Source organism: Rissa tridactyla, chromosome 6, assembly GCF_028500815.1.
Source record: "Rissa tridactyla isolate bRisTri1 chromosome 6, bRisTri1.patW.cur.20221130, whole genome shotgun sequence".
Lineage (NCBI taxonomy): Eukaryota > Metazoa > Chordata > Aves > Charadriiformes > Laridae > Rissa > Rissa tridactyla.
Window position 1 is genome coordinate 15573722 of NC_071471.1, and position 27569 is coordinate 15601290.

A 27569-nucleotide genomic window follows, 5' to 3' on the forward strand; every position below is an offset into this window, starting at 1 on the left:
TATTAAAAAATTATGTCAATTATATGTTGAACTTCATATATCTGTGTGTATATATATATATATATATATATATATATATATATACACACACACACACACACACGAACTGCCATTTCAAAAATCAAGGGAGCACTTTACAAAAGTATAGAAACGGTTATTCCAAGTTTCTAGGTTTTAAATACTTCTCTAATCAAACCAAGTACAGCAGATTTGCATCACAGTCCTCTTCCAAAACTATTCTATTTCCACTTCCAGTTTTTACTCAAATCCTTTGAAGATCATATTCATTAGTTAAGAACACCCAAAAAATCAAACTACATCAGTTGTTGGCTGCATGGTTGCTCCAGGGCTGCTATGTAAAGAAAAGAGAAGACAGAACGGACATGGAAGCACAAAGGAATGAGAGAGAGATGTTCTGCAGCTGCAGTGAACAAAAATCGGTGTTAGCCTGAAAGCATACATTATTAGAAATTACACAGGTATTATTATGGAACTAATCACACTTCAAGCTAAAATGCTGCTTTGTCTCCTTAGCTCACTATGGTGTGCTGCAGTTTTGTGCCAAATCCTTGCCTGGTGACAATAAATTACATCAAACCCATTTGAGTTACGTCAAAATCTGGACTCCATCTCTGTCCCTCCGGAGGGTAACACAGCTTTGAAAATTATTTCTCCCTTTTCCTTGTACATACCAAGTTAATAAAAAACCCTCTTTTGAGAGACACTTTGAGATGCCGTCAGCACGGCTACTCAGAGCTTCTAAATCCTCCATCTCAATGTTGCTCGTGGAGGAGACATTTTCCTGGCTTCTCAGTAATATATCTATTGAGCCCATCTTGGCCACACGGAATCCCTGGAGGTGTGTATCCCCAAATAATTAATTTTGGGAAACTGTCCAGCCTCTTTGCAGTTGCCAGTTACTGTAGTCCCACACATCAGCCCCCTCCCCAGGAATCAGAGGACATACTTCAACATACATACTTCTGTTCCCTCCATAACCATCCTCTTAGCTTTAATGTACCTTCTCAGGTACATGGCGTCACGGAAAGTCTTACCTAATCTTGGCTGCAGGTATTTTTTATTTTTTCTTGGGCTCTTTACCTGACCGTAGCATCATAAACCCTCAAAATGCTGTTGAACCTCAGCGGGCATCCTTCCCAAACTGCCTCTTCCCAAAGGATACGACATCATTTTTCTGACCTCCCTGGAGACCGAGGTGACACAGCTCTTACCTCACTTACCAGCTTCCTCCTGCGGCTCGTACCTGCCCTGAAACACCCTGTTTATAAACCAATGGAACAACGCATGCCAGCTGGACTACAACTTCATCAGTCTCTTACATGATATGAGAATTACCGCTAAGAGGTATGTTTTTAGTGTAACACAGCTTTGTGTACACCTCCTCCTGGGCTCTGCACAGGATACTATAGTGCACAATGCCCTTGAGGAACTAACTTCCGTGGAAAAAAAATAGAGTTGCCCAAGGCAAAACAAAGCTGGGTTATGGAATCAACCACAGGCTCCAACAACACGAGATCACAGGGAGCCTCATCTCTGTAGCCATGGCAGAGGTGGCCCTGCTGCGAGCTCTGCACAGCGTCACCGCACACATGCGCGTCCGCTGGCTTCATCCCTCTCCTCAGCATCGCCTCTCTGCTCTGGGGATGCCCTGGCAGCCTCCCAGCTCACTGGACCCTCCACCATCTCATACCCATTTAAACAGTTGCTTAAAGAGTTACCCTCAAGCGATATATACCACCTGGTGTATTCGTGAGAACTCTGGAAAGGACCCTGTCTGTCCCCAGTTCACACCTTGTGCTTTGATCCTCACCCGAGTGCTTTTTCCCCACTCTTGAAAATATTTTTCTGGATTGTTTCTTCCTTAAAAACTTACACAGCACGAACGTGTGTGAAAACACACTGTGCCCGCAACTTCGATCTTTTCCTAGCCTGCATGGATTACCTTTTTCATGACCTTTGAGCACTTCTGCAGGTTCCCACTTTATTCTCCAGCTGACTGCGTGCTAGCTCAAGGCACAGATGCTGCTTTTCATTTCCCAAGCATCTTCATAGAATAGAATCATAGAATGGTTAGGTTGGAAGGCACCTTAAACATCATCTCGTTCCATCCCCCTGCCTTGGGCAGAGACACCTCCCACCAGACCAGGTTATTCAAGGCCCCATCCAGCCTGGTCTTCAATGTCTCCAGGGATGGGGCAGCCACAGCTTCTCTGGGCAACCTGGACCAGGGGCTCACTACCCTCACAGTAAAGAATTTCTTCCTAATATCTAATATAAATCTCCCCTCTTTCAGTTTGAAACCGTTACTCTGTGTCCTATTGCTACACTCCATGATAAAGAGTCCCTCCCCACCCTTTCTGTAGGCCCCCTTTAGGTACTGGAAGGCCACTATAAGGTCTCCCTGGAGCCTTCTCTTCTCCAGGCTGAACAACCCCAACTCTCTCAGCCTGTCCTCATAGCAGAGGGGCTCCAGCCCTCTGATCATCTTCGTGGCCCTCTGCTGGACCTGCTCCAACAGGTCCATGTCCTTCTTGTGCTGAGGACTCCAGAGCTGGATGCAGTACTCCAGGTGGGGTCTCACCAGAGCAGAGTAGAGGGACAGAATCCCCTCCCTCACCCCGCTGGCCATGCTTCTTTTGATGCAGCCCAGGATGTGGTTGGCTTTCTGGGCTGCAAGCACACGTATTGCCAGCTCATGTTAAGCTTCTTGTCCACCAGCACCCCCAAAAGTCCTTCTCCTCAGGCCTGCCCTCTTCTCCTTCCTCCCTCCTCACTGCACCATCACTTTCTGTTTACACTCTGAAGTTCTTGTTGCTTTCCAGATTGCTCCCTGCTGAAATTTAGTGCCCTTCATTTTCTTTTTTGTGGTCTTACACCAGTCCTAACTGATTCCCCTTGTGCTGAGTCCTGTCAGCAGCTGCTAGGCAGACACTGTACCAGAAGCACTGAAAAGCGGTATGGCTGTCCCTGTGCACAAGGGGCTCTGCCAAACACCTTCACTACTGGTCAGGCACTATAAGATGAAAGAAAATCAGTTCATGCCTGAAAAAAATAAATACAAAAACTCTCTGAGGAGGCAGTCTGCTTCAAAAGTCCAAAGAAAACATTCCTACAACCATAGCAGGCATCAAGGCAAATATCCCCACTTGGAAAATCTAGTATTTCACTGAATTATGTACACACAATCCCGCCTGGAAACCTTCAAACACTCAACAGATGCAATACCACCAGCTCATGTCGAGTGAAGAGCTCTACTCTGAACTTATAAAGGCCAAAGATAAAGGACTATGAGACTAAAAGAGTTTCCTGCCTACCTTGCACCTAGATCACAGTGTCACAAAACTATCAAGTCTGGAAATAAACAAATAAATAATACTTCCATGCACACAAAAACACGTAACTTTTCACACCGAAGACCAGACTTCGGCAGTGTTAAAAATAACTCTGGGTGGAGGGAACTCACCAAAAAAGCCCAGCTTCTATGCTCTTTTAAAGTGGGTTGCTACAACCAACCTCCATTAGAAAAGGAACTGGGGGAAATCTGCCAGTAAGATGGAAGAAAAACAGAGTGACTCAAAAAAAGCAAAGTAACAAGAAAACTCAGGTTTCTCAAGGTTTCGGTACAGCAACATCAGCATCACAGCAGCATGGAGTGGAAAGTACACACTGAAAGAGCTGAAGAGCTTGCTGAAGAGTTTACATACAAATGCCCTGATTAAGCAGGTGAAATTACAGCAGGATCAGTGCGCTTAAAATCAGAACTCTATTAACAGTGATACTGTAAGGTTACATTTTTCTTGTACAGTAAAGCTGTAAAACTGCTGTGAAATTTTACTTGGTTAAATTTAAATAATTTAACATTGGTTTCTGCCTGGGTTTGTTTCACTTAAACTACTGTCTTTGAATGGGCATCAAAGCCTTGGAAGTCTCAGAAGTTGGCCAAGCTTAAGACCAATTACAATAAAAGAGTTCCCTTCCAGGATTCTCACTTTTACAAATTAGTTTCAGCCTGAAAGAGAACTCAAGCTGCTTAAGTATCAGACGTCGCAGAATGAGGCAGAAAGGATGGGCTTCAGCGTTTAGGACAGACAATGCAGTCACTGCTCGTTATTTCCAGGCTATGCTATCCCTGTTATAAGGACAGATGAGAGGAAGCATTTAAAAAAAAAAAAAAAATAATCTGTTAAAAACTAACAGTAGACTGATCTGTCAAAGCTATAAACTCATAATGCCAGCCCACAGTATAACTGAGACTTCAAGCTTAGCCTTCTCTAGTACAGAGTAAGTTGTTTGTATCTGGACATACTTTGTGATGCTCTGTGCATTACATACTGAGCTATGTCCATATAGACAAATCACTGAAGCTTTTCCAAATCTTCACAGTACTGGCTGGCCTTGCCCATGCCCTGTCTTACATCCACTCAACCAACATGGCACAAAAGGCCCCATTTTATGGCCCTTGGCACTCCTATCTCCAAAAGTCTAAATGAGACAGCAAGGCTGAAAGTTGGGGGGAAGGCGGGTGGAAACAACACACAGAGATTTATCCCAACTCCCAGTTATTGGCTAAACTTTCCTCTGTCCTGCAAGCACACACTCATACCACGTCTGCACTATGGGTGGTTCTTAACAGCATTGCACGATCTGGCTCAGTTATTTGGAGCCTCCAGGAGAAGAGTGCCTGGATGATTGTCCCGCTGAGAGCTGCTTGTGTCTCTCATGTTGCAGCACATAGCTCCACTGAGCTGCACCGCAGGCCTCAGAAAGGTCCCTTAGCATTCGGGAGCAATCACGGGAGAAGTGAGTTTCGGAAGCACTAAATCTGAGTAGCACCTTTGCCCATGGTGAGATTTTTGTATGTTCCCTGAGCAGCTGAGAGTATACAGAGCAGAGATCTCTGGATCACCAACTGAGATAAAACAAGAATGAGCAAGCTTGCCCCTCCTGGCACCAAGAAGCACCCAAAGACACAGGGAAGCAAACAGCATAGGCCCATGACCTTCTTTTCTGAAGATCCTGACAGAGGTGAGACAACCAGAACACTGGATGGGGCGAGCAGAAGATCAGGAGTAAAGAGCACACCAGGTGGTTTCTTCTTTGAGGCTGCACAGAAAACCAGATTACAGTGTGGCCACTGAATCCATAAGGAATGAAGTTTGGATGATGGAGCCTTCCTTGCACTGTAATGGAAGGTCCTGGATCCTTCTCAAGTACTGAAGAGTCAACAAACCTGGCTGCTCACTCTCTCTCTCTGCAAGCAGGCAAGGCAAAGCAGCTTGCAAAAAAATGGTCACAGAAGTTCACTGTTACGTGGACTTCTCTATCTTACCAGGAGAAATGCAGCGTACTGTGGAGCGCAGTTTGTCAGATAATATATATACCATGCCCTACAAAGGCAAAGTCTGGTAATTTGTTATCCACATCTGAAAATGAATGCACGTGCCAACATATGTATACGCACACACTCATTTATTTCTCCTGAGTGCATCTAAATGCTTGGAGTCACTGGTTAAGAAAGAGGAGCTGGCTGGATTAGAAGATTTCAAGAGGTCCCTTCCAACCTCAATGATTCTGCGGCTGCAGATTCTTGTTATTGCTAGCAACCACTGTGAAAGCCTGGTAACGTGGTGCAGTGTGGATAAAAAAGAAACCCTGAATCACACACTGACATCCAGCCATCTCTGTCATTTTGAAAAACTGCGGAGGCACATGAAGCCACTGCTTACCAAAGCACATGATCAGATGTCAGTATGAAGCAGTACGTCAGCTTTGCCACACAGACCAGAGGAGGCTTTCTGCACGGAGTACGTAAGACTCTGGAGAAGCTCCTGGGAGACCTTGGTGAGAATTTGTGGACTACCACCACTTATTTCTGTCACAAAGGCTCTGCAGCATTCCAGTGTGCAAGAGGATATGGATATAGACAATGCACGGCAGCAGAGAGGCCTTGCTCAGTGGTGCCGAATCACAGAGTGAGGAGCTGAAGCTCACGTCTCAAGGACTAAAGGTGGAATCGCCTCCAGAACAAAAACATTTTATAATTAGGATTACCTGAGAAAGCAAGGGTGAAAGCTAAACTCTACATGGGGGTGAAGAAATTCCCACATCATAAAACATGAACTTCTCTCAACTTTGCAGCTTTCTGCGGTAATGTTGGGGAGTTCCCAGTTAAGGCGACCAGTGCTTACCAGTGGAAAGAACGGAAAGCAGCCTAGGCTAAAGATCAGCATCTAGACATAAGCACATCTTGAAGAGCTACAGTTGTTCCTGCTTTGAGACTTGTTGCACCCACAAAAGCCATTTTTTGCGTCCCTCTTTACAGAAAGCAATCCCCAAGCTTCCACAAGGCCACCGCATTGTCCACCTCTCACCAGACAGAAGATTCAGCCATGGCGAAGGCAGCTCCAGTGATCCAGCCAGCCCTGCTGGACAAGCCCATGACTGACTGGGTGTGAGAGGATGCACTGTGATGCCTGCTGCTGAGAAAGCTGAAGTTGAGGTCAAGTACTCTACAGTGTGAGAGGCAACACCTCAGGACCACTCTAAAGGTTCTGTGATGATTAGAAAGAATAGCTTGGAGAACCAACATACCGTGAGATAGACCAAAGGGACTGTGGCAACACTGCATGGGAAGTAAGGAACGGAAGAAGAATGCATCTTGCATATTAAAAAATGTGAGCTGTGTGCTATTCTCTACACTGGTAAATGAAATTATTTTAGAACCCGTTTTTATCAGTGACACGCAGCACTTTGCACAGACAGCACAGTCCAATGAGTTGACATGGGTTAAACGTGACAGCGTTCAATAAAGGCAAGGCCAGGTCCAACATCACTATGTGACACAATTTTTCATACTGAATGAGCCAAAGGCAACTGATTTCCAGAATCGATGGCCACCTCCCCCACCAGCCTTTCAGTGTACCACCCTGGCAAGAATCTCCTTGAACAGTTCACTTGCTTTGGAGCGTCCTTTCAACAGTCTCAGCACAAAGACAAGGGTTTTTTACTTTCTAAGGTAATAGTTACAGCCCAAAAGGCGCCAAGTGTACTGCTACGGTTTTACATCAAATAAATATCAACTGTTTCCCCCAAACAGCCCATCTCAGGAAGCCACATCTCTTAGAACATCTCAAGTTGGAAGGGACCCATAAGGATCATCGAGTCCAACTCCCTGCTCCTTGCAGGACTGCCTAACACTGAAGCATACAACTAAGGGCGTCTTCCAGACGTCCCCTGAGGCTTAGTGCCATGACCACTTCCCTGGGGAGCCTGTTTCAGGGGCTGACCATCCTCCCAATGAAGAGGTGATGAATGAAGAGCCTTTTCCTAATGTCCAGTCTGAACTCGTTTCCATTCTGGCGTATAAAAGGCAGATTTTGAGCACAGCTCCATGCCGTGCTGGGGCCCTTGGCAGGGGTTCCTGCTAAAACAGCAGGAGGTGATCCCATCAGCAGACGCCAAGAAGACCCCTATGCGAAGAGGACAGTGAGGACTCCTGCCACAACAGGGAGACACAGACCTGACCGAACCTTCAGCACTGGAGATTTTAACACTAACCACCAAGTACATCTGTTCTACACAAAATATAATGCAATCAGTATTCAGTGACAAGCAAGCACAACTCCTCACCTGAAACCATCACTTTTCTCATTACGTAAATTCCCAGTGGTGTCATTATCTTACCTTACGCTTCATTTCATCATCCTCTTCCACCCTGGCACTGCCAGCATCACTGAGGACAGGACTCAGAAGAGGAGATGAACCCTGGCCAGCTGCGTTCAAGTTCATCTGAAATGTTGGATTCAAGCCCAGGGGACTCTTCAGCACGAGGGAAGAGAGCTGAGGATGGTCCACTGGGAGGCCTGGGTGGGAAGAGAACGAGAAGATGGAGTGGAAAAGGAGAAAAACTAGTTTCAAAGATAGTGCATCTAAGACAATTACCTACTGTTAATGTAAACCGTAGCTGCAATCTCACAGTATTAAAAAAAAAAAGGCAAAACAAAAAAAAAAAAGCATATACATCCGAAGACTTAAGTGCCCATCTCATAGCAGAGTGTTCCTCACAGCTCTCACATGGCAATGCAGTAAGGACAGACACCTTTACAACTGCATTTAAGGGAAAGGATAAATTGTTTAGTGCCTAGGAAAAAGTGCTCAGTCCCACCGGATTTTGTCAAGAAGCAGCAGGGTTCACAACACAGGCTCATACTGCAGTAACAAGAATGCAGCATTTTTCCTTTTAAAGGTTAAGAATTATTTTTCACCCCAGGGAGAAGATAGGACAGATCATTCCGCTACTCCCCACTCCAGAAGATAAAGCTCATTAAAAATACATTCAGAAATCAGGGAATCTCCAAAATTGTACCAATGGGAGAGGAAAACACATTGCTATACAAAAAGGGAGCATGCAAGAGATTTCATTCCTGGCTCTTCTAAGTATACAAATAAAATAATCTACCGATCTCAAAGGAAAATTATTTTGCAGCACTGAGCATTAATTTGATGGACACAGTCCTCCTACACAGCAAAACCTGTCTGAAGCAGGAGTAGCGTGCACTGCTTTGCTTTAGGTTATTAATTGCCAATCTTACTTCTATATTATTATTTAATTTCTAGACCCTTTAGAGATTTCTGACAGATACGGCACCATTACAGTGAACTGAAGCCTACGACTGGTAGCTGCTCTCCTTCTTCTGCAGTCCCCTTAGCAACAGCAGGCAGACACCCCTCAGGGCTTCACAGTGAAAACAACGGCTCAAGATCTGCTTTTTGGGACCAAACGAAGGCAACAGACACTCCAATTACTCACGCTATGCCCACAGAACTCCCAACTGACCTCGCCAACTTTTTTTTTTTTTCTGCTCTTCCCTGCGATAAATAGACAAGCTTCATCAGATCAGGCAACTGAACGGGTACCAAGCACTTCAGTATCTATTGTTTTCACCGCGCTGCTCAAACCCTCAGCCACGCTTGCAACCCTCCCCAGCATGATCTGGCATGCATGAGAGGCAGAGAGCAAGGGCTAAATCACCTGACCGAAGGCAAACAGAAAAATCAACAGCGAAGCCAAAAATGCCAACTCATCAGTTCCCACATTACTTCAAAATCATCCCAAAAGGCTTTAAAAAAAAAAAAAAAATCAGCTGCTGTAGGTATCTAGTATGTCTCGCCACAGACACAGGACACCCGTGCTGGAGGAGCCAGGAGCTTTGGACTCAGTCCTGGCAGGAGCAGCCGCTGCTCTCCTGCTCAGGAAGCAAAACCCCTGGAAGGCGCCGGCAGCGTGACAATGGCGCGGGAGCCCAGGCGGGTGTTTTCACATTGACAAATGCAGGAAGCTAAACAGTGCTGCACTCCGTCACCTGGAAGAGATTCAGATCATCGAGGCTGCGGAGTTAACTATTAATACACTAGTCAAGCAGAGTCATTCCGGAGCAGATTTTTGTTTCTGCCTGAGCATTTTCTTCATTCCCACTGCTTTTAATATTAGCACAGGAAGGCAACAACATCTGGCATTTGTTTCACCTATACTGGGACAGGAGTTTATTGGAAGTTTGCTTCTACTTGTACGGGAGGCTGAAATGACAGCTTAAAAATAAATAAGCTGCAAGTTTACAGGGGTGAGGAGCTTCTTTAAATTCTCGGAATTTAACACAATGTAGCTACATGTTCCAGACCGTGTAACTTGAATTGCTTCTGGACAGACCTAATGTTCAGATACAAGGGGAACAGAAAGGATGTAATTTGCTCCAAACTCCGCTGCCTGCCTACGGCAATGGAGTCGTTCTAGTTTTTATCACCTCCAACAGAACAAGCTGGCTGTTAAATTCATTTCAAACACTTGCTCATTTTTGTATGTGGCAGCAAGAACCCCACTGCCCAAAGCTGGAGTGACTGAGGAAAACGAGAGGCACGTTCAGCTCCTCCAGAAGCCCCGATGCAGAAGCACAGGGCATCCCCACTGCCCGAGCCTGGGAGGGGGCAACCTACGGCCGCAAACACCCCGCCGTTCTGCGGGGCAGGAGCGCCCTTCCCCAGCACGCCCATACAGGAGGACACCCTGCAGCCTGCTCTTTGTTCCGGCAGGATGAAAGCCATAAAGAATTCAGGAAGGAGCTGCTACAGCTGCAACTTGTAATGGGCTGTCAACTTAAACGGCAAATTCTGCAAGGGGACTTTCCGTGGTTCATGTGACTTCCAAAATACGCTTTTTCGAGAAAGGACTCTAAAATGTCGTGCAGCAGCTCGGGCTAGCTTTGTTGCTAACATTTGTTTAAATGTTTGCTATACACTCAATATGATGGCGTATCTTGGCAGATGATGTTACAAGCATGCAATGAAATTTTCATTCTCATAATCCAATGGTATTTCTCCACTAGAGCAGCAAGAGGGGAGCTTGCAGTCAAACAGGGAAGATGTACAGCGATTCTCCATTCTCCAGAGGGAAGGATGGTAAAGGAAGAATCCATGCCCCAGCTGGAGCAAGACTTGCTGCCTTCCACAGCCGTTCAACATAGAAAATTCCTAATTAAGTAGAAGTATTGGTGCGAAGATCAGAATGCGTGAATGATTTCCTCGACATCACACCCTGGTGCACTGAGGTCTTTCCTGCCCCGCGGGCACCAGCATCCTCCAGGTATATTAAAAGGGATGTTTCAACACTCTGCATGAAGTGGAAATTTGTCCTCTACATGTAAGTCCTAACACAAACAACCGAAACTGGGAGGCCTCGCAGTAAGCAGGAGTCAGAGTGTCCTTGCAATGACACCGGTATTCAGCGATGTAAACCAGACCCTCGCAGACACGGCTGCATTCTGTACGTGACCAATTTCTGCTTTCACATCACACGCAAATGCACTTAACTCAATGCAAAAATCAAAAAACGTGACAGTTCGGTGTAACTCCGCATATTCAAAGATCTTTAAGAATACTAATACTTCTTATGTAGCTATAACCACGTATCCACGTATAACCACAGCAAACAAAACAACAGTTTCATAAAAAGACCAGCATGCTAATAATTGAAAAAAAATAATAAATCAAGTCTAACAGTAAAAAATTGCAAAAGCACTGTAGTTTGCATGAACACAGCTATGGACTTCCATGAGGATGCTAACCTTATCTTTCACAGCTACTGTATAATATTCTCAATTTGGTTTATCATTGTTTATGCTGCCTCTTCTTTTGTCCAGGCATAAAAATGTGAAAGCCTCCAGCTAATATATAAAACTATGATTTAATGAAAACGTTTGTCCACACTACATTCTACTGAGAGGATCTTCAGTGTATACAGACGTGAAGGTTCATACTCAAATTTGAAAAAGAAGTATGTTTAGAATGAGAAGTTCATTATGGGATCACAGACCAACCTTCAGCCAGCTGCTACAGCTGGCCTGCTGCTGTACCATGACCTTACCTTGTATTTTCTTCAAGAGTACTCAAATCCCATTCCTCTCACTGACAATATTACAGTTAACATACAGTTGGTTTTTTGGGTGCCCTTTTTTTTTTTTTTCCCCCTCAATACATCTATTTAGTGTCCTATATCCAAAATCTATTCTTATTTGCCTTGCTCATGGAAATACAGCAGAGATCTTCTCTACCCTTGTCAGGCATTTCACAGGGAATACTCTTCTTTACCACTTGCAAACTTCAGAGGTGTGGGTAGTGAAAGAAAATTTTGGAAAACTATCACCTGACGTCAATCAGCAACGCCAGAGAAAGCAAGGAAGAAAGCACAAAGCAGCCAGGTTTTAACTCTGACATGTCATTTACTACGTTAGCATAAACCAGTTTTGGTCCCACATTAGGAACAGCAGCAGGCGACATGCTAGGGAGATGAAACCACCTCCCCGATCAAGCTATGAGAGTAAAAAGGAACTGATACATGAAATATTACAACTATTTTCTGCAAAAAGAAAAAAATGAGTAAGAGGAGTACAACCTGCTAGATTACTTTCTTAACCGCAGCACTAAATTCTATCATTTGAACCATCAGGAGCCTCTAAATTTCTGTTGTCTGAAATCAGTTGTGCGATGCCTTTACTGTGATAAACTACTAGAAGATGTCCATATATATGTGTGTATATATATGTACATACACACACTAAGACTTTTTTCCTTTTTTTGGTTATAAACCAAGCTAAAATGAAGCATACTTTTACAATAGTTAAGGGAAAGGATATTTCATGCTTTTGAACTCTCACAAAAGGAAATGGGGGGGGGGGGGAGACTTAAAATTGTGTATCTGAGTTTTAATTGCAGCTTTAATTTTAAAAGTGGCTCTGGAAAACTGTCACGCTAAACCCACCATCTCATTTTCCTGTGTGCCTTCAGAAGCATGTCAGCTGACACTCAGAAGTTTTGCCTTTCCCCACCACCCCCTTGTCAGTACTGTACACCTCCAGAAGTGCAAAGCAAAATTCTGTTTCTTTTGGAAAAATTCTGGTCTATGGGAAACGTTCAGCTCCAGCAGGTATAGGGAGGTGATCCAGGTCCAAGGCAGAATCTGGACTAAAAAAAAAAATTTAGAAAAAAAATCACTGCGGCCATGGTGATGCTAAATGAAAAGAGGAGAGTTTGATTTTTCGGATCTGAAGTATCAAATCTAGGTTCTGTCATACCTTGTATTACCAAGATCACTGGGTAGCTGTTGTTTCAGAAAGAGAGAAGCACACAGCTTACAGCTTTGTGGGCTTTCCTTCCAGATTAATCCAATTTTAAATGGTAAAAGCTTTGATTAGGGGACTAGGCCAGTTAATCACAATACAGGTTTTGCTAATTATATTAATATGGATTAGCTTTTACTAAAAAATTAAGTAGAAGCAGACTTCACTTGCCTTTACACTGAGATAACAAACCTGATAATAAGATACTAAGCCTTTGGCCTCCCTTCTCAGTTATTTTTCAGAGGATATTTCCATTCTTCAAACTAAATTCCATCTCTACACATAAAGCCAGATTTGAGTGCAAAGCGTGACAAAAATAAAATGCAAATATTGGTTCTGTAAGCTTTACGCTTGAATGCTTAAAACAATTCAAAGTCAGAAAACAAAAATGGCATACCAATAGCAAAGAGCGTTATTGGATGTACTAAAATTTATGTGAGGTTCAAATGTCAGCAATTTGACGCCTTATCAGAAGGGAGTGTCCCTAGCATTTCATTGGTTGATTCCCTTTGAAGATGTAACTTTTTTATTATTATTATTATTATTACTACTACTACTACCACCACTGCTACTTCAAACAGACGAGGTTCTTACACTAAAGCCCTGCAGTGGCTGACCAGAAGATGACTGGAGCCCGTTCAGAGCCCCCTCCTGCCCAATGCCCGGCTGAACCCATCGCATGCACAGACCAAATTATTATTTCTAGACTGAAAATGTTCTGGAAGCTAACGGACTACAACTGAAATCCTGGAATAACCCCTATCTTCCTTATTTCAAAATATCACAGCTAATACATTTTTCCCCTGCAAATCTTCCCTTTAAAGTAACAACAGATAGTTGAGACATCTTGGAAAAAAAATTATCTAAGAGCCGGAAAAAAAAATCATCCAAGAGACTTTAAATTCACAGATTTCTTTGTCTTACACTCAGATGGGTACCGATGACATTAAGCGTTAGAACATGGTTATGGCACTTGGCACATGTCCCAGTGAAACCGTATGTACCTGTAAAGTTACACCTACACGTGATACTGTAGGAGAGTCCTAACGTTGGTCTCGGTTTTACGGTTATATGTCCAGGATCTGAAATGACCACCCTTCTTTTGCCACGTTCCTCCCCCCTTGTAAAGGCTACGCTGTTTCCAGGCAAGAAAGAACATGTGTCTGTGGTTCTATACTGCAGACTGTAAAGTTTTGTACTGTCACAGTGTCAAACAGACATCTCTTTATCCTGTATTGATAGCTTTGACCTGTCTGTGCTCAAACTACGACTTTGTACAAACCTCTGTTTGCAGCATCGCTGAAATGAATGGTCAGAGTATTAACCTAAATCGCCTCTTTATGTCAGGTACATATTTTCCTTAAGTCTGTGCAAAATTGGTTTAACTTTGCAACACAAACAATCAAAGGAAAGTTAATCAAATTCAATCCCTGTAATAAAGTAATATAACACTCTATGTTCTAAAATCTCCTGATGTTCAAAAGGAAGTCAGAGTCGATTCTGCAAGCAGAGTAATTCCTGCTGGCTAAAAAGCAGTTTTTTGGAGTAAAATTGTCAATTTAAACTAGCCCAGAAACCGGCTCAATTTACTTATGCAAGTACTACTGATTTTTTTTTTTTTAAAGCAAATATTTATGTGATTCAGGAAAAGACGATTTACCCAGACATTGGTCACAGACTCACAGACTCCTGAAGGAGAACTTTCAACCTAGAATATATGCAATTGCCTCCATACCCTATGTTTACAATAAAGGACAGGCTTCCAATAAAAACCAATATACAGGAGAGAGTTCAAGGGACATACCCAATTTGAAAAAGAAAACGTCTCCACAAAAAACATAATTCCTATAATGGAATCTGAACTTTTAGTCCCATTTGTATCCCAAACAAAAAGTTTGTGCAAAACAGTAATTTGAAAACCACACACTGATATTTGCCCCAGCTTGTGCTCTACTTTCAACAAAGGGGTACAGGAGGAAAACTGCCTGGACAAAACTGGTAATGAAACTCTAAGATGCCTTGGCTACAAGAACAAATATTTATTCTATTTCAAACACAAGGGTAACGAAAAATAAAGCTAAAAAGCCCACGTTGTCATTTATATAAAAGTTTTCCTTATTTTATTGCATAAACAATTAAAATTATGACTTAGTACAAATCTGTAGGTTCATAACCGGCAATCTGAACAGACACAAAGATATTAAAAACCCCAACATGTAATTCAATAAAACATTTACCGTATAAAGTTCAAGAGATCAATTAAGAAATCCCAGCCCTCTTTTGTTTTCTTAACGTAATCCTCTCCTGAAAAGAGTAGCACCTATTTAACTGGGGAGTCACTCTAACCAAGGCACGCGTACCCCTGTACGTATCGATGAACAGGCATCTCGGCGTTTCTCACCCACCTGCAGGGCTGTCGCAAGGCACACCATCGGCTGCCATCTGAGCCTTTAGCATTCAAACAACAGGGAACACTGTGGCTTTGGAAAATTTATAGCAACACCTTCCCCACAAACCAATTAACCACGCTCCAAATTTGAAACCCGCAAAGCTACAGCTCACCCGGTGGAGTAATCCTACGACAGCCCACAAGCAGATAATAAATGAAGGGGATATATGTTTGGAACTGCGAAGTCTCCCCATATTCATACAGAGAGTGTATATGTATACCCATACATATACACATAGCATTTGTGACAAGTGCAATGTAAGGTCTATTAAAAACTACAGGTAATGACAGCTAATGACTACAATGAAAATTGTATTGTATACTCATTCATTCAATCGAAACTGGAAAATTATGGCTTAGAACTTTTTGTAAAATGACAATAATGGGAATGACTTACCAACAGGTTTGCACCAAAAATCATAAAATTGTAATGACTTTTATTAGTGTCTCCATGAAGTCTTACCCTTATCAAGGGTAACTAAACAAAAACTACTGCCACCAAAACAAACAAAAAAACCCAGCACCAAACCAAAACCAAGCCACCAACCAAAAAGAAAAAATAATCCCTTAAACAAAATCACCTACAACCACAATACAAATATACGCAGGAGAAGAGAGATCAATACTTGGTATTATTCAGCAACTCTGAAAATCACTGGAAAGTCAAGTGAAAGTCAAGAGCGGATCATACATCGCCTTATTCCATCCTAAAATAAAATACGGTAAGTCCTGGGAAATATACAGCATGTATTACTTGAATAATGAATGAGTACTTTAAAATTACAAAGTCTACACAAAATAGATAACATAGGCTAGTAAAGTTTACCAATGTTTAACCGGGTGGTGGATAGGTCAGAGAATATTCTATGACCTGTCTTTTGTGCAAATTAAAAGAGTTCCACTAACTGCATACAGGAATATCAAAAATTCTGATGTAGTGCTTTACGTTTAATAAATGTGTTTAAGCGTAGAATGGTTGTAAATATACACATATGGGACTACAGATGCAGATTAAATTACCCACTCAAGACACGCATTTCTTAGTGTCTTTTAGTCGCAGTGCAATGCGCAAGTTGAGTACCAAAAGAGAGCTAAACCCTTCAGCCTAACTCATTTTGAAAAGCCACTAATATTGACATTGCTTTCTATGGCTGCAGGTAATTGCTAAAACAGGAAAACAGAGAAGTGGAAGGACGGAAAGCAGCCCTATTTCACTGAGGAGCAGGAGCGATGGCTCCGGCATGTTCCCCTCACTCAGCTACCACCGCAACAGCTGGTGGATGCAGTCTGGAGCAGGAGGACAAACCTGGAAACCCCAGTGGTTCTCCATACTGGAAAAAATGGCAGTAAAATCTGTACATTGACGAGAAATGTAAATACCTCTATATGTCCCCCCAGCCTCCCACAGATGAGGGCAGAAAGCAAACGTGAAAGAACCTACCTGCAGAAGTGACAGTGTCGGGGGGAGGAGAGGATGACCACTCACTTGCCACGGACAAATGAAGGTTTGCACCTAGGCTTTCATCTGCTCCTACCACAGCTCCTCAAACGCTGCCTTCGCCAGGCGAGCACACATGGGATGCTCAACAAACATCTTCTGATTTTTCCTATGTAATCTCTCCCCTGTTTTATGACATGTGATTCCTGCAGCAGCTTTCGCTGCCTGGGGTCTGCAAAAGTCCCAGCTCTCTCAGTTAGGTGGCTGGCACCACCTCCACACCTGCCAGCATACTACACACCTTCTTGAAAAGAAAACTTGTGTGCTCAGGAAAAAAAACCAGAAATCAGTACCAGGAACTAAGCTTTAGTAGTATCAACAGTGTAAAACCAAACCAAACCAAACTGCAAGGGGTAACACTGACAGCTTAGCAGCATCACTGGTACTCGGGACATAACCACACTGCACTGAAGTTCACCAATTCCCTTATGCTACCCAAAGAAAAACACTATGGACAGAGAACGGGAAGCCCTTCCTTCTCTTGCCTTCTCCTGCTAGGGGAGAAGAGGATGCCTGGCATGGCTCTCATGCACTAAAACAACTCACGATTTGTGCTTGAGTTCATGGTGAAGCACTGAGCCATCCTGTTCCCCTGAAGGCAGGCTGTTTTTCTCTCCGTCTCTATTGGAAAGTGAATCTGAACTTAGCCCTCTGGAGGAAATGATGAAGAACCTTTTCTCACAGCTTTCTTGCTATAATACAAACACTATTTACGAACTAAATTTTGTCCTCTTTTGTGCCTCCTCTGGGAAACCATGAATAAAACAACAGAGCCAAGCATTCAACTACATCCTCAGAAACCATATAGCTTTGAAAAATCAAAAAAAGCCCCGAAAGAAACCACGACAGCTATATGCTATCAATTAGCAACACCACCAATACAACAGGCAGGCTGCAGGGCCGCAGGCAGCAGCACTGAACTCTCACACAAGCTGCAAGTACACCGCGGGGTGCAACCCCGGCAAGGGGTATCACCTCGAAGGTGCTGAGCAGCACTGTCTTTGCACAAGCATCCCAAGCGCAGGTATAGAGGGGAGTTGGATGACGTGAAGGTCAGTGTTCTTGGTGACACCTGTAATTAAAACCTTCATCTGAACAGCTTCGTACCCAGGGAAAAGCTCTCCCCACCCCACTGCCCCGTCCTCACCTGTGGCTCCACACATCTTGCTCTAAGCTAAAGGACCGAGATCCTAGTCACTCCCATTCCTTTAGAAAACAAAAGGGGCATAACATTAAGACTAGTATAACTTTTTTTTTCTTAAATAAAAATCCCTGAGATTTAAAATTGCCAATAAAAGATCTGCATAGTTGCAAAATATTAGAAAAACACTGAAGACACCTTTTTGAATTAACTGCATTGCACGAAAACGTATTGGTGAGCCTTCTCTCTTTTTGCTAAGATCTTTTGAAAACCTAGAGAATTTAGTTGGATTTATTCCCGTGGTAAGCAATTCTAAAACATCTAGAGAGAATGCTGGTGATCGAGGCATGGAACATGAAACAAAGGCAGAGACAGTTGTATGTAAATAGCTGAATCCTGATTCTTTTTTTAAATTAACAGCCTTCCTCTAAATCTTTATCTCCGTATTTGTCCCTGACTCTACCAGCTGTAAGAGAGTTTGCAAACAGAAGTCTTTTTTCTATGTTTTTCCTTTTCTTTTCTAGTGGGAAGGAAATCAGACAAACTGCCTAAAACATACTTAGAGGTACCAGCTTTGGACACAACTGAAGTTGTGCAACTCCTCCAAGTGCCTATTTAGAAATGTCACATTTACGCATCCACGACATCGTCGCCACAGGTATGAACAAAGTCACATGAAGAGCCAGAACACACATTCAACAGAAAAAACAAAACAAAACAAAACAAAAACCAACCAAAACTGTACAGCTCTTACAAACAAAAGGAGAGCAACCAAACTGCTGTACATTCCTGTAGGTCCAAACTAACACTTTGTCCTAAATGTGCTTTGATTTTCCCTGCCACTGGCAAAGGCGCCAGGTTTCTCATGGAACAGCAGCGACTCCACTCAAACGCAATAACCACAATATAAAAGCAAGTGCTGGGAAGAATAATCACACTTTGGTAAAAACTGAACTAGAAGAAATGGGTGACTAAAGGAGGTTTTACTTCCTCGTGTTCTATCGTACCTTGAGAGGAACTCCCTTGAAGTTTTAGTTATCAGAATTTTGAGAAATAATAGTATTTTTTAAAGGTTTGAGTAAAGGCCTTTTAATGATATATCAAGACCACATTTAAGAAAACTGATAGGAATAACACTGAGCACACAGTTATGCTTGTAACTGTAAGCTGCTTATTTTGGAGACGTTGATTGTGCTAGTACTGCACTCTCTCTGCAAAGAACCGAAAACCGGGCAACAGGGAACCCCAAAACTAAACAGCTGAAGGAGATGACGCTTTCCATCACAAGGTTTCAGTCAGATGGTACGTATTTCATATTCTTGCTCGTATAGAAGCAAAATACTCTAAAAAATGCTATTAGGAGCTGAAGCTCAGAATTTCACACCCCAATTCATCAGGTTGGCAGACAGGAAGGACATTTCACAACTTCTACTGTTTCACCTCAATCAATGTTGCTAAATCTGACGTGACCAGTTCAGTAACTGTCTTTTCAATTACGCTTTAAATTTACAGATCAAGTCTCACATCAAAGTCACCCGACTAAAAAAAAACTTACAAAAGCAGTGAAGCTCTAAGTGTTGTCTGCAGTATTCACTCCTCCGAACACCTCAATTTCTCAGAAAGATTACGGTATTTTTCTGAATACAGCCCATATTTTAAAGAAAAAGTAAAAGCTATCACCGGGTTTACCACCACCTGTCTTCCACAGATAAAGGACACTTTTATGAATTAGTTTGTAAGCATTTTTACGCAGAGCGATTAAATAAAGTAAAAGAAGGTGAGACAAAATGCAATGGGGATTAAGTGCTTTTATAGTCTATGCATGTATCTCCAAACCGCTGCAAAGCAAAAGGGCACTTATTTGTTTCTGGACTGCTGAAGGCACTTTGAAGTCAGAAAATACAATGATTGTCTTCACAAGAAGTTTTGGTGATTGCTATTTTCATTTGATTGCGTACACGTTCCCTCTTCTAAACTACCACACAGGTTATTTCTTTTTCAAAGTATACTGCAGACACGTTGCATAGGCTGGTATTTTGAAACTTTCCTTCATCGGTGAAGATTGTCCAGTTTTTGGATTGTGGAAACAAAAAAACCACACCCCAAATGAGGACTCTCACTGCAATGCAAGCAAACAGCTAATTTACTAGATGCGGCCGCTTGTTAACAAGCATGTGCAAAAGCGACGGTTGCATTCGGGTGCTGGAGGAACAGCATATTAGATCAGACTCTCACAGATATGTTTATAGCCAAAGAAATCCTTCATTACACTGTAATTTGTGACGTCTGCATGAGGCAGTTGATGACACTTCTCTGAAATCAGTGGTTTTTCCTAAATGCAGTATTTTGCAAACATCGTAGCCCAGTATAACACACTCTGGATGCAGTGTGATGCATACAATGCAGCACCAAAGCTAGGATGCTTTGAGGGAAACTGAAGAGGTACATGAAAAAAATTTAAAAAATCAGCTACGTTATGTGATTTAAAATCCAGCCACTGGATTAGAGTTTTCTTGCTTAAAGTGACTGACGTTACATCCTTTTGCCTTCAAAGTCTGAACAGCATAGAGGGTTCCATCACAAAAAAATCAAGAATCAATCAATTGACGTGTGCCTTCTCTGTCCAATCTTCTTGCGTGAGATTTTTTAAATTATTCTGAAAATCAAAGGCAAAGTTTTCACCGGTGGCTTGAGCAAAAGGGTTACTAAAGAAAAGGTTTACATCCAGTGGCACAGCAGTTTCGGAGTCCCAGGAGTCCGTGTCTGTGCTGCTGGAGTCTTCTGTGGTGGTAGGCGGATAGCTCAGCTGTTCCAGCTGGTCAATAATGTCCGTGAACTGAAAGGCTGAGCTGGACTCAGAGCGGACTGAGTAGGCGGGGAAGTTCACCATAGAACTGGCCTCCGAATGGTTCGCAGAGCTGTAGGTGTGCAGGGAGGATGTACCGTTCAGCGGCAAATTATTGAGGGAGCTGCTCTCAGAGCGGTTGTTGATGAGCGAACTTGTTTCGGATGGGCTCAGGAGGCTTTGCATTCTGCTTGCTTGTGCCTTCACCTCAAACAGCTCCGAGGTATCTGATGGTCTCTCATTGCCGTTAAAATCGCTTCCTTCTTCAAATTCAAACTCATCTTCCATATTCATATCTACTGCTTCGGTTGAGTACCTGTCAGGGCTTGACTGAGAAGAGGCTGCGTTTTGCTGAAGGGTATCTGTAGTTAAGCCAGGCGACTCTGACACACACTTAGAAAAATCAGAGCCCTTCAACTCCAAACCACTGTACACGTATGAAAATGCCTCAGAGCCCCCAGCAAAAAAGGAAATTTCTGCTGGGTCATCATCAATAAATTCCTCTGACACCTGTAACTGTGAATTTGTCAACGTGAAAAGAGGGGCACCCCGACTGCCGTGCTGACGCTCTTGTTCAGCAACAAAAACACCTGTGGTAAAGTCATCCTCATCATTGTCATTTTTACAAACAGCAGCCCTGCTCTCCTTACTACTCTTCTCTACATCTACATCTAAACCGCAAGCACTCTCAACAACAGGACAAGTAGGGTTACAGTTTCCTGCAACACTACCAAACCCAACACCTTGGAGCATGGGAGATCCAGGCTGCTGCATCAGTTTCCTCCCTGCTTCTTCCGCTGGCGCTGCAGTGTTTTTTTCTGGAATCCTTGTGTACGAGGCTCGGGGGTCCAAAGAGGAAGGGCTGGCTTCTGCAAAGATGGGCAGGACAGGAGTAGGAGTGGCCGATGAGTGAACTGAGTGGAAGGGGGCAGCTGCTGAGGCAGGAGACCCTGGGGTTCTCAAGCCCTCAGTGAATGGGACACTCTAAGAGGAAAAAAAAGTAGAAACACAACAGATAAAAATATTTTTATAATACATAAAACCAAATGCAACATCCAGTTCCTGATGCAGAAGGAATACATGCTTCAAAACTTCACTTTCCAGCAAACAAAACACTCCACACACGAACAGATCCAGCATCCCCAGTAAGATGGATTTTCTTTTTTCCTGAATTCTGATAACTGTACGGAAAGTTAAATCCATGTATTTTATAGCCTCTGCTGAAAAAGCATCCACAAAAGAAAGTAATACAAAACAAAGACAGCAAAATCCCGTGATGCTTCCTTAACCTCTTGCATGTAAAGCAAGCCCATTTGGTGAAACACCAGTTTCTTGCCACTGACTGTAGAAGGCATCTAGACAATGACCTCAAGACTTCTACAGAAAGCAATTAGACCTGAAGACAAACCAATCCTCTGAAATAATAACATACTAGAACTTATGACATTTGCTTTTCGGTTAAGCTGAACTTAACTGAAAAAGGAAAATATTACTCATTGGCTACAACTATCAAAACTGATACCACCCGCAAAAAGAAGAAAAAACGTGCATCAGGGACAAAGATCAAACAGTGAAAGCGATTCCAGACAAATGGTTCACGCAGACCGCGTTCCCTTCACCGTCGCCTTGGAAAGCTGGCTGTCAGCCTCCCCGACTACAGGATGGAGTGCTGCAGAACTGACCTGTTTTGGCACATCGGTGTTCGAAGCGCGAGTGGACGCTCTGGCTTTGCTGTGCCTCCTGCAGAACAGAGAGCATCCTGTGAGTGAGTTTCCATGACATGAATCAGCCTTCTCCCTTCCCCACTCAGCTATTTCCACTAGAATTAGTAGCCAACAGAAACATTTCAAGCTGTATTTTATCATGTTTTGTTAACAACTAGTTCAAGATTTAAAAAGTCACAAGAGCACTAAATTAAACAACACAAGAGTGAGAAACGTACAGAAAATGGAATAAAACAAGATCCAGATCACTCATACCACTGAAGAGGAACTCAAGAGCAACGTGGGGCAATAGGCTAGACTAAATAGCACACTTAGTTAACGTCTTCCTTTGTCATCAGTACAAACATCTATAAATGAACCGCTTCAAAAACAGAACGAGTTAATCTGTAACAATTTTACCAACAACTTACAATTCAATTAACCATATCATTTATGGCATATTTTCCAAAAAGTGGTATCCTGCATCACACTCATGGTTAGATTCATTCTATGTCAATGATTTACTAGACAATCAATCTTTCATACAGAAAAGGAGCTCGGCTGGAGTCCAAGACATTAAAAATATTTATTAATAGTAGATTAATGCAAATTTTTTAAAAAATTCCTATGAAGTTCCCATAATCTTTCAGATGAAAGACTATGAGGAACTTCCCATGCAGGATGGTTTCATAGTCAAATAAGTAAATGACAATTTTATAATGAAAAGGCACATTGTTAATTTATTTATTTATACGTTTAGAAATGAATGAGTATTTAAGGTCACAGTTTCAGACTTGCGGATCTCAAGTTCAATTACATGCTCTGCCACCGGTTATTTGCATAGCTACAGTGACATACAGGTAAGTCCTCGCTAATTTCAGTGAATCTTTGAAACATAATGAACTTTTAGATGGTCAAGTCACACATTACCTACAGACATTAAAATGCAGTACTGAAACTTTCCTAAGCTTCTTTACGTCATCACAAAATTATAAATTTTTTTACATTTAGTCCAGTTACCTTAAATGTGAGGTAGACCTTAGTAACTGAGAAGTCAGCAAATGACCATACCTCCCAGCACCATTTAGAAACGCTGCAATTTAGGAAATAAGGGCACTGTGAAAGTCTCAACTACTTTTCACCTTAGAAATTATTTGCACCTACCTTTCGTATGGGGTTTTCTTCATCCCACTGTCTTTAATATAATCCACTAGTTGCTTCTGTGTTCGTCCACTGTGAACCCACAAAAGTACAAACGTTATGAAACACAGTGGGTGAGAATTACAGATGGAATGACTTCAGAATGCTTTTTCCTTTTGTTCTCATTTTCTAAGATATAAGGAATTCAGCTTTAATAAATCTGTTGCTTCTCCCTACCTGTATCTGAATGACGACCCTCTGGTGAAGAACACTGCTTTAGCCTTTGGCTTTGGCTGATCAAAGAGCCTAAAGAACGTGTGATATTCAACACAGATTTTCCAGAAGTTTTTACATTCATCCCTACTTCCCAAAAGAAACTCCAGCGTATCTTGATACGGGCCCTGGGAACAAAACATAAAAGTTAAGAAGCACATAAAATAGCAATAGAGGAGAAAAGGAAAGTACAAACAGGTGCCAACAAAAAGGCTGAACCCCAGTGAGATGGGTATTCTGCTAAGTCACTTCACATACGCCTTAACGCAATGGAAGTAATTCTGAATGCAGTTTAAATACTTTAATAGCTTTCAAAAATATTTGTTTACCTTGAAATTGTAAAAATGTTTAAAATGCACTTGACTTTAGAAACATGCTCAATATAATCCACCTTAAGAAATATGGATCATGAAGCTAGTAATTTAAAATAAATTAAAAATATTTAAGTGAAATAGTAGCAATTTGAAACTACTTTTTCCTTAGAAGTTCTGATGCTTGTCTTACTTCCTAAAATTTAGACGAGACTGGAAAATACTGTGTATGTCAGTGTACAGTTATTTCTGTGGATTTCTTTGTGGGTCTCTTTGTGAAATTTCTGTGGGTCTCTTTGTGAGACACATTACTACACATGCAGACAGCGTGTCCCCCTTCAGGTTTCCTTGATGTCCAAACTCTTCTCCCCCATTTTAATACAACCCTGCGTTGAATGTAATCTAGTCATACAGTGTGGAAGCAACAACTTTGATGATATCTGCAGTCAAAAACATCTACTGTAAATCAGCCAAGCATGAAAAATAATGCTCTGCTATACATACCTACAAAAGAGATAATGCTGTAGCAGGAGTAATCACACAGTCCCTAAAATTAAGTTCCAACAATATAACCTCAGCCATATCTATTCTTTCCTGAGGTGTATGAGGTTATTCTCATTTGAATCAAGGAACTCTCAACCAGATTTTTCATTTGAGCAGCACATATTCAACATGTTCCTGGAGCAAACAGTCATATAAAGCAATCACTGTTTGTACCAGGAGTGTATTATAGTGTTTGTTTAAGGAGCTACAGCCAAAAGCACTCCCTAACACTTTTTTGCCTGAACAGCAGAGATTTGCTATTTCAATGCTTAAGTTACCTTTGTTCATTTTAACGATAACGGATCAAAGAGCTCATAAGAGTATTAACTTCCTTTTATATCCAAGGGAAAAATTAAATGTAACTTTTTCAGAGTAAAAGTAATGAGGCAGGATGTATCAAATACTTAGTTTTCCTTCCCCCCCCCCCCATCTTACATTTACACATGTGTATGTCTATGTCAAGGATAAATGGAGTCTGATTCATGCAACCTAAAAACCTCAGACAACAGACACGGGGTAAAAAAGGAAAGATTTTTACTGGAATGATGAAGCCAAGCCTACCCCACTGAAGTTGTTTTATAAAACTACAAACTCCAGACTTTTTCATCATAAAATTAAGTATACGCGGTTTTTTTTCAACACTGACCATCATACTATTACAGTAAAACTTACACAGACCTCTGGGTGGAGTTTAATAAGAAATCTTTTCCTCTTGAAGCTTAGTTTACGGACCTTCGACCAGTTGAAGGTATTGATTTTCGTGTTACCCTGAATTAAAATGACAACAGTTACAAGTTGGCAAAAGTTTCAGAAGAGCAGCAAACAAAATTCTGCTGCAGGCAGACACGTGCACGCGTGCACACACCACCCCCCAAGCCATTCTGTTGGACTTTTATTTCTGGTGACAATATTCCCTTAAACAATTTTATCTTTCAGTACAGGAACAGGTACAAGTGTGTGATGTCTCTCTGTCTCTACGCAGACACTAGAAAACTGAATGGAAACCTAGAAAACCGGATGGGAAAGAAACATTTCAACGTCATCAATATTGACAATACTTTATGGCACAAGCAAGATGAGAGTTTCATTTTACTTAACATGGTTTCCTTTTCTTCTGCACAGAACTCTACACACACTCCTCCAAGCTGATTTTTCTAATTTGGCAGTACAATATCCTGAGGAGTAACTGCCACACACATGAGGAACCCTGCCAAGCTCTTGCTCACAAACCCTGTTTATTTGGCTAAAACTGAGATAAAACCAGGCTCTGCCTTCACCCTGCTGCCCTACACCAGCCCTCCCCTCCCTGCACCACTGGCTCCCAAAGCCTCAGGGAAGCGATTCTCCTGTCACCCTCTATAAGCAACGGGAGACGAAAAATGGTACTTCAAGAGAAAGACCCAAATGAGCTGAAATGACGAAGGGCTGAGAGGCCAAGAGGAACTGCAGGACTGCAGTGGCTGATGCATCTCCAAAGAGAAGCTGCCCCGCAGCAAGGAAAGAACAGGTAAGACACGAAATTAAGAGAAAATGAGTGCCCAAATGAAATATTTCAGTAGGTCAGCTGCCTGTGTGTTTTGGGGGGAGGAAAATATGATTGTGTTCATAAACAGAACTCTGATCTTAAAGTCGCTTATTTAACATGACAAAAGGAGTAATTCTAATTGGTCCAATCACTTCAGTGAAATAGCACTTCTATACACTAAGAGCAATGTTATCCCGGCAAAAATACAACATACATTAAAACAAGGGAAACGGCACCAAAATTCCAGGACTACAAACCTGTTCCAGGGCTGTACCAAACGAATTGATGATTTTCTCTGTACGCATATGTACCTTTCAAACAGACAACAAAAACCCTTCTACTTCAGGGTCACTATTGATTTTGTGGGTTTTGATGCCCTTCTCTCTCTACCAACAAGGGCAAACTGCACCAAGCAATATTTTGGGGGCTTAAATGACATTCCCTTGACCACAAAAATATGCTAAGTTAAAAAATCACCAGATACATCTGAGGCTAACATGAGAGACTTACTCCCAAGAGGTGCTACTGGAAAGACAGACACAGGTACCCAGCCCGCTCTGCCCGCCTTACCTGGAATACCAGCACACCCATGTGTGAAACAGCGAGATTAATTTTGGTGCCCTCACGGTCAGATGCAAGGTGAAATCTGATGCCATACATCTCCAGCTTCCGAGCAATTTCAAGCACTTGAAAGTCTGATTCAGCAGGAGTTTGACCCCTACAGTGAGGAAGAAAAATAAATAATGTTTTAACAACAATCTGATTTTGCAATATTGCCAGCATGGCAACGCACTTAAGTGTGGCACTAAATGAGAATTTTCTGTCTCATCTAGTTGGGCAGTTTCTCTCCAAGTTAAGTATTACACTGAAACTTTTGTAGTAGGAGCAATATGCAACGGCAGATGACCAACCTGAAATGCATCTCATAGAGGCACTGAAACAAATTTTAACTAGTTCAGAGCTTTTTCAGTTTAGAAACAGTAAAGTTGAACAAATCAGAATTCAGTCCACAATGCTCCTTCTTCCACTTGCTTGTATACACATTAATACTAACCAGATAAAAAGTCAGAGATGAAAGAGCTGCACAGCCAACACAACAGGAACAAAGCAAATACTGCAGGAGAATGACTCATTTCAGGTAGAGTTTCGGGACTACATCAGATTTATTACACTGGTACTATCAGGTGCAATGCATTCCCCCAGCCTTTGGCTGCCCGATTCCCTCTTTGCCAACAAACCCAGAGAAGGATTTTAAAAATGGTTTTTGAAGTATCATCTGCTGTTGAAATGACTTTGAAAACAGAAGGAAAATGTACACACAAGGAGCACCTCCTTTTTGAGCGTGCACAAAATCCAAGCAAGCAATAAAGAGACTACTACAGACTCTGGCACACACCAGTCACAGATTCAGCCTTCCCTTATTTCTCCACAAGTTTGCTGAAGACAAGCAAC

General features: G+C 42.3%; 1 protein-coding gene across 4 annotated transcripts in view; it reads right to left on the reverse strand.

The window, feature by feature from the left end:
• Positions 1 to 27569, reverse strand: part of FARP2 (FERM, ARH/RhoGEF and pleckstrin domain protein 2) — an 89058-nt gene that overhangs the window by 16446 nt on the left and 45043 nt on the right. For 3 of the 4 annotated variants that reach the window (XM_054206041.1, XM_054206040.1, XM_054206043.1), the window contains exons 8-14: positions 26688 to 26835; positions 25265 to 25360; positions 23703 to 23866; positions 23490 to 23558; positions 22305 to 22362; positions 21366 to 21606; positions 7705 to 7883 (exon numbers count right to left, since the gene is read on the reverse strand). In XM_054206041.1, coding sequence (XP_054062016.1) covers positions 7705 to 7883; positions 21366 to 21606; positions 22305 to 22362; positions 23490 to 23558; positions 23703 to 23866; positions 25265 to 25360; positions 26688 to 26835 — 955 coding nt within the window. The remainder of the gene's footprint in view (positions 1 to 7704; positions 7884 to 21365; positions 21607 to 22304; positions 22363 to 23489; positions 23559 to 23702; positions 23867 to 25264; positions 25361 to 26687; positions 26836 to 27569) is intronic. The other variant, XM_054206042.1, reaches the window with a different exon arrangement.